We start from the raw sequence: 7,430 nt of genomic DNA, 5'->3' as shown, positions 1-7,430 counted from the left end.
GGGAAACATGAATTTTTAACTCCCATGGTCAAATAGGATTACCTGGTGTCTGGGTGAGGGTGTGGGGAACTCAAATGAATCTTGATCTGAGGCATGTTGTAATATCATTAAACAGGCAAGTGTAATTTTAATGTGTTCCAGACACATTGTACAGTCTTTTATTTCCAAGCTTGTTTGAAAATGGAATGATGTTCTACAAAATATTTGAAGGATGCCGGGGGTGGTGTCCTCACTATGGTCTAGCACACTGTAGTTCTGGGATTGCGTGTTCATTAAATGTGTCGATGACAGGGAAAATTGATCATGTGTCGGCAAATTGTAATTCTCCACACTGTCTCCATGGGCTACACGGTGAGTTAAACCTAAAGGGTTGACTTCAAGCGAGGATGAGGGCACAGGGGAAGAGAGAGAGGCAAAGGAAAGAGGAAGAAAGAAAAGGACAGGGAGAGCCAGTAGGGAGGGCAGGAGAAGAGGGAGGAAGGAGGGAAACAGGGTGTATAAAGGGAGGAAGGAGAGTCAGGAAGCCAGGAAGGGCGAGGGCGCCCGACTCAGTGCAACTCAAGGGACAGAGGTGTTTGGCGATCAACTTTCACGTAGTTTATACCTCGCCTCAGCACAGTGGTGGGCGCATCCCGGCAAGTGCGTTTTTTGAGGTCCTGTAGATGTTATCCAGGCTCTGATAATAATCAGTGGCACAATGAGGGGTAGTTATGTGACTTCAGTTTCCTTGCCTCTCAAAGGGCATTCTTAAAGAGCAGTAATAGAATCTGATGCAAATAGAAGCACATGCATTTTACAGAAATTTTGAAAAATGGAGAAAAGCATGAAGGAAAGAGTCGCCCCTCCCCCCACCCTCCAGCCCCCATTTCTCTTCAGAACACCATTAATTTGTTGGTTGTTTGCCTTTGTATTGCTCGCTGGTGTCAAGCTCCCCTGGCTCTTTCACCTTTGTTTAACAATATATAAGCACTTTCTCACTTTATTAAATGTCTCCGTGATAATAATTTTAATGGTAATGTAACAATCACATGAGTTTTACTCATTACTGCAATGTCACCATTTGTTCAACATTTCTTTTTTTTTCTAAGATTTATTTATTTATGCACACAGAACTGGGGTACAGGCCACAGGTGTAGGCGCGGTGAGAGGAGTCACCAAAGACAGAGTGGGGAGCAGAAGAAACACACTGCTGAGGGGAGCAGTAGGGAGATAGGAGGGGTCTGCTGAGCCCTGTGGGTCACCTCCCTGGCTGGGGATTGAACTCATGGAGTGGCTGCAGCTAGCTTCATTGTGCTATGCTTTAACCCGTTGTGCCATCAGGGAGGGTGCCCACAGAACAGTATTCTTAGAAAATTGCACACAAACATTTCTTAGCACGATGTCACCCATCTTCACCCTCCCGCCGGGCACATGGCTGCACCAGTGGGCTGACAGCAAAGAGGCAGAATCCACAGACAGGAGAGGAAAAACTATACCCAAAGCAGGCAGGGACTCAGACCTTGAAAGGGACTGATTTGCCAGACACAAAAGCACAATATTCAAAGCACGAAACTGCAAATCATCAAGAATACTTTTCATGGTAGGAAACAAAAATATCCTGTGATATTCACAAGGTCATAACGTATCTTCAGAATCAGCACAACCAAGGTGAGCAGACGGGCATCCTTCTGAGGCTCCCAGCCCAGACAGGGCGATCCCGTTAGCTCTTGTTTACGGCAGGGTGCAAATTCCCCCTGACTGTGGCATATGAAGTGTCTAGTCATTGAAAGCCAGGTCAAATGTCACTTCCTGTGTCTGTGGGAGAGGCATAGGTGATGGTGGCAAGTGTGCACTTGCAGGTGGGATATAGTTTGTGTGAGCGTGAGTATGTTTTTCCAGTTGCTTACACAATAGGGTTCATTTGCCTTGAGAGAGTCTAGAGGCAGAAGGAGTCAAGGTGGGTTCATTCAGCAGCTCCGCGGTCTGAGGCTCATGTTCAGCCTTTCTGCAGCTTTCTAGGCTTTTCCTTTGTGGGTACCACCAGTCATCATGGCCCCCATCCTGTGCTTAGGTGCAGGTGTAAGCAGAAAGAAGGAGCTATCTCTTACGTGGTTGGCTAACAGTGCTGGTTCCAAAGCAGAGTAGGACACTCTGACTTAGTAATAGGAAATTAGGTGATTGTGACTCTCCAGAATCTGAGAGATTCTCTCTGGTGTCTGTGGGTTCAATTGTTTTCAATGCCATGTAAATTATATATGTATATGTGTATATATATATATGTATATGTATATGTATATATATATATATACACACACACACAATAGTTTATTTTTACATCGTTTTGTGCATTTTCTCATCTCATTTGCAACCCCCTTGGGCTTCCCATCACCAAATCACCTATGTGCCATCATCAATGCCATGTAATGAGCTGTGGGAACAAATACAACGGGATAAAGAGATCCTAAGATAAATACAAATAAATGATGCTCTTGCTTAGGCAGTCAACAATCATCACTGAACCTTCTCTCTGCCAGTCATTGTGGGCAGGACATGGTCATTAGTGGTAGCAGCATTTTCAGAGGAGAGTGATGAGTCCAAGGAATCCAGGTAGCGCTCCAGGGCTAGTGGTGGAGGGAAGCTCTTTCCCAGCTTGGGCCCGATGCGACAGGGTGAGGAACTTGGGCCCAGCAAAACCTGTAGCATGGAAGACAGGCCTCCCAGGGTAGGGGGGTGAGGGCCCCCCACAGGGCTGTGGTGGGGGCAGGTATGTGGCAGGTGCCACTTCTCTCCTGCCGCTCTTCACTCTCCTGCAAGTGCATCTCATTGGATAAACCCAATCAGCAGCCAGTGTGAAGGGACCAGGCACAGATTTAGTGATCAGCTTCCCTTAGAGCAGACCAGAGTGGATGGAGAGTGGATGGTGCGTGTGTGTATGTGTGTGTGTGTGTGTGTGTGATCCCAGTCCCCCTTGTTCTCTGGATTGTTGTCTTGGTGCCCAGAGTTCCCGCTTATCAGCTAGGTGTAGGGTCAGGCAGGGGCCTCTCACCAGGGCAAAAGTCCTGCCATGAGGAGCGCCCTGGGAAACCAGTATCTGCTGAAACCAGCAGGCAGATAGCAGAGTGGAGATAATCTGCTTAGACTGGCAGGAGTAAGGGAGCCCCCCAGGCAACAGCCCCTGGTCACCCCCCAGCTGACACCCCTAATCCCACTCCCCAGGCGTGCACACTCTCCAGTTGCTTGGGCCACCTTTGCACTCAATGCTGGTCAACCCAAGGCTCCTTTGGCTGGGGTTCACGTCACTTCCGGTGTGACCCCTCGGGGCTTCCCATGGATCTGGGGGGATCTTGCCCTCATCTCACACCACTTCCAACACTGCAGCCTTGAGAGGCAACACTTCCACATAGTTAAAATCAGAAATTTTATGTCACGTATGTTTAAGGCAATGAAGAAATAGATTTCAGTGGTGAACTGCTTGTGGGGAATGATAGCAAAAATGCTGTTGTAGGTGTCAGTGGCAGAATGTAGGCTGAAGGTAAAGTTTGCTAGAGCCGAGATGAAGGGAGGGAGGAGTTGAAGGTGTCACCCAGCAGGAGCTCTGTGTCCTGATGTTGGTCTGTCTCCTCAGGGCAGCCCCTGTGCCTGTAGCAGCCCCTGCTGCGCTGAATGTATGGAGGAAGCAAACCAGACTGGGACGATTCACTTCCACTTCCGCCCCTTCTCCAGACTCCCTGAGGTCCAGATGCTCATTTTTGTGACCTTCCTCATCATGTACCTGTTCAGCATCAGCGGCAACTTCTCCATCTCTCTCATCATCTGGTTCAACCGCTGTCTCCACACCCCCATGTACTTCTTCCTGGCCAACCTGGCGGTGTTGGAGATCTGCTACTCTTCCACCATCGCCCCTCTGACCCTGGCCAGTATCCTGTCTGTGGAGAGAAACCTCATCTCCCTGCCTGGCTGTGGCACCCAGATGTTCTTCTTCATCTTCCTGGGCAGCACTGACTGCATCCTGCTGGCCGTCATGGCCTACGACCGCTTTGTGGCCATCTGCCACCCTCTGCACTACACCCTCATGATGAGCTGGCGGCTATGTGTCCAGCTGTCCCTGGGGTCTCTGGTGCTGGGCTTTATCTTGGCCTTGCAGCTGACTGTGCTCATCTTCCGACTCCCCTTCTGCAGCAGCAAAGAAATCAGCCTGTTCTACTGTGACGTCCTCCCTGTCATGAGGCTGGCCTGCGCGGACACCCGCCTGCACGAGGCTGCTCTGTTTGTAGTCAGCGTCATCGTCCTCACCATCCCCTTCCTGCTCATCACGCTCTCCTACGTCTTCATCGTCACTGCCATCTTGAAGATGCGCTCTGCAGAGGGCAGGCGCAAGGCCTTCTCCACCTGCTCGTCTCACCTGACGGTGGTCCTGCTCCAGTATGGCTGCGGAAGCCTCATCTACCTGTGTCCCAGCTCCAACTACTCTCCAGACAGAGGTCAGGTGGTGTCTGTGGTGTACACGTTCATCACCCCCGTGCTGAACCCCTTGATCTACAGCATGAGGAACAGAGAGCTGAAGGATGCCATGAAGAGAACGATGATGCAGTTCTTGGTGGCCAAGTCCCCTTGAGCACCTGCATCTCCCGTGGGCTGCTGGGTAGAGGCGGAAGGCTGTGCTCTTGGGACGTGCAGATGAGGAATGAGAGGCCGGCTTTATGCTGCTATTTCCTCCTGGTTATGTTAACTTTGAACTGTCATTTTTCTCTCCCAAATCGAAGGTTTGCCCTCCTTGGTGCTGCAAAGCATAAAGTGCGGCACTATGAAGCTCTCCGAAGCCACTGTGGCCTGAGATCCATCCCCAGCCAGGGAGGTGCCTCAGCAGACCCCTCCTGTATCTCTGCTGCTCCCCAAATCTCAGGTTCCTCAGCTCTAAACCTAAGATTAAAATGCCCCCAGGACCTAGATTCTGGGGCAGTTATCAGGACCCCAAAATACATCAAGTGACTGTTAATAGCGTTCCAAGCTTCCTTCCATTGTTTATTTAAGTTTTTGAAAATTGAAGTAACATTGTCTCAAGTTTATCTGCATTTCAGCTGTGCAGCACTGAGAATCACTATGTACAAATACTATGTTTAGGTCACAACTGAACATCCAGGTTTACCCTTCACTCTAGTCCTTTTTTCCCTATTTACCTCATTTCTTTCCTCTTTCCTTCTGGTTACCATTATTTTTGCTTTCTTAAGTTCACCTGTTTCTTTATGTTCTCCATGTACCCTTTAGGAATGAACTCATACAGTGTTCACCTGCTTCTTTCTGGCTTATTTCATGGAATGTAATTTCCTCTATGTACATCCATGTTGCTACAAATGGCAGGATTCCATCCTTTTTTAAAATAGATTTATCTGAAGAGTATTCCACTGAGTCTACATGTACCACATCTTCTTTATTCATTTGTCAGTTGGTGAACATTTTGGTTGTTTCCAGCTCTTGGCTATTGTAGTGTTGCAATACATGTGAGGATTTGATCTCTCTTCAAAGTAGTGTTCTTATATTTTCTTGGTGAATACCCAAAACTGGAATAGCTAGATTATGGAGTTTTTATTTTAATGTTCAGAAGTGGTTCCATCCTGCTTTCCATTATCACTGCGCCAATTTACCATCCCTCCAACAGTGTGTAAGTTTTCTTCTATCCACATCTTCTATGATACTTGCTCCTTTGCCTTATGGATAATAGCTACTTTTAGAGATGGGAGATAATAACTCAGTATTGCTCTCTTGGCATTTCTCTAATAAATGATGAATTACATCTTTCACAAACCTATTTGCCATCTGTATGTCCTCTGTAGAAGCGCCATTCAGAACCTCCATCCATTTCTTAACTGGGTTATTTGTTATTGTTGAGTTTTATGACTTTTTTTCCTTCTGCATATTTTGGATGTTAACCCTTTGTCTGACATGATGCTGAATCGAGTCTCCCATCTACAGATCTTTTCCGAGTTTTTTTTTCTTTAAAAAAAATGATTTATTTTATTTATGCATACCGGAACTGGGGGACAGGCCGGAGGTGCAGGGGATGAGCGATTTCACCAGAGAGAGTGGAGAGCAGAACAGGCAGACAGAGTGAAATACATTGCTGAGGGGAGCAGTGGGCGAACAGGGAAGGGTCTGCTAAGTCATGTGGGTCACCTCCCCCTGGGCGATTGAACCTGTGCTGCAGTGGCTGAGGCTAGCTTCGCAGTGTTGCGCTTAACTCCGTGCTCCACGAGGGAGGGCCGTCTTTTTAGAATTCTAATGTAAAAAATGTGCATATATCTGTCACATAGGTCTCCCTCAAGAGGTTCTCTTTTCCCTGACCAACTATCCCACTAGCAGAAGTTTGAAAAGAAGCAGGATTTGCAGGTGACCGACTGTTTCCGTGTATGAACACCAGGGGGCGCAGAAGCCTTCCTTTCGCCGAGGACAGGAGCCTCCACCCAGGGAAGGCCGTAGGGGCAGAAGGAAGTGTAGAGAGGGAGGCAGGATCAGGGTTGGGCACGGGGTTCAAACAGGGCAGGTATCTTTTTATGGCAGCTGATGTCAGCGCACGGGACACGCACTAACATCGCAGAGGAGGGTAAAGTCCTGTTGGAATGTGGAAAATATTTACATGCTTTTCACCTGAACGCACAGATCAGATTCCTTTCCTGACTTGAGAACTGAGTCGTGGACCTGTCAGCCCCATTTACTGGTGCCACTCTCTGCCGCATCTACGATTCGTTCCCAAGAACACAACTCGGGAAGGGGGCAGGGCTAGGAGAAGGGTCAGTGGTCAATGTGCACACCTGCTCACCTTCATAAGGGACAACCCACGAAGTCGGAAATGAGAACGACCCGACCTAGCAAAACATCTCTTTCTAACAACCTTGCTGTATAGATTATGAGCCAGTGATTTCTCCTGTCACAGCTTCGTGGCAAACTGTGGTTCAGAGATATAAAAGGGAGTTTCCTAGAGACACAGTGACTTCCCCAAAGTTGCACAGACTGTACGTGGCAGGTGCTCCCAACCCACACCGAGCGCCTTGTATTTCTGGACGAGGTCCTGATGGCCCAGAGCACAGAATCCTAATCTGGGCCCGGCCTCATCCGCTACATACTCTGGAAACACCCCCTTTCCATCACAGTCCCTTGACGGCAATTTAGGCTACTTGGAATGTCCTTCCTCCAAGTGGAATTAGTTGTCGCGCCTGTTGTTACTGTACAAATCACCGTCTTTGACTTCCTGGCCAAGGGTCTGTCGCGGGCCGACCCTGGCACAGAGCCTGGACAGGTGAACGGATGGGCATGAGGTCACACAGACCCACGGGGTCCTCTTCCATCCGGCGGCGGGATCCACTAGTGCCGGGCCCTCTCCGACCCGTTGGGTTCCGGGAGGGAACTGGATTAAGGCAGTCGTCGGGGCGGCCCTGGGGGCCGGGCGGGGCCGCGCG

General features: G+C 49.0%; 1 protein-coding gene across 1 annotated transcript; it reads left to right on the top strand.

Moving 5' to 3' along the window:
• Window positions 1–3,646: 3,646 nt before the first annotated feature.
• Window positions 3,647–4,594, top strand: LOC101634766 (olfactory receptor 10V1-like). The gene has a single exon (XM_004683409.1). The coding sequence runs from the start codon at window positions 3,647–3,649 to the stop codon at window positions 4,592–4,594; it is 948 nt and encodes a 315-aa protein (XP_004683466.1).
• Window positions 4,595–7,430: the final 2,836 nt, after the last annotated feature.

The sequence above is a fragment of the Condylura cristata genome, unplaced genomic scaffold (assembly GCF_000260355.1).
Source record: "Condylura cristata isolate star-nosed mole 26May11 unplaced genomic scaffold, ConCri1.0 scaffold00015, whole genome shotgun sequence".
In the NCBI taxonomy this organism is placed as follows: domain Eukaryota; kingdom Metazoa; phylum Chordata; class Mammalia; order Eulipotyphla; family Talpidae; genus Condylura; species Condylura cristata.
Note: the sequence above shows the minus strand (reverse complement) of the source record. Positions and strands in the feature narration are given on the sequence as shown.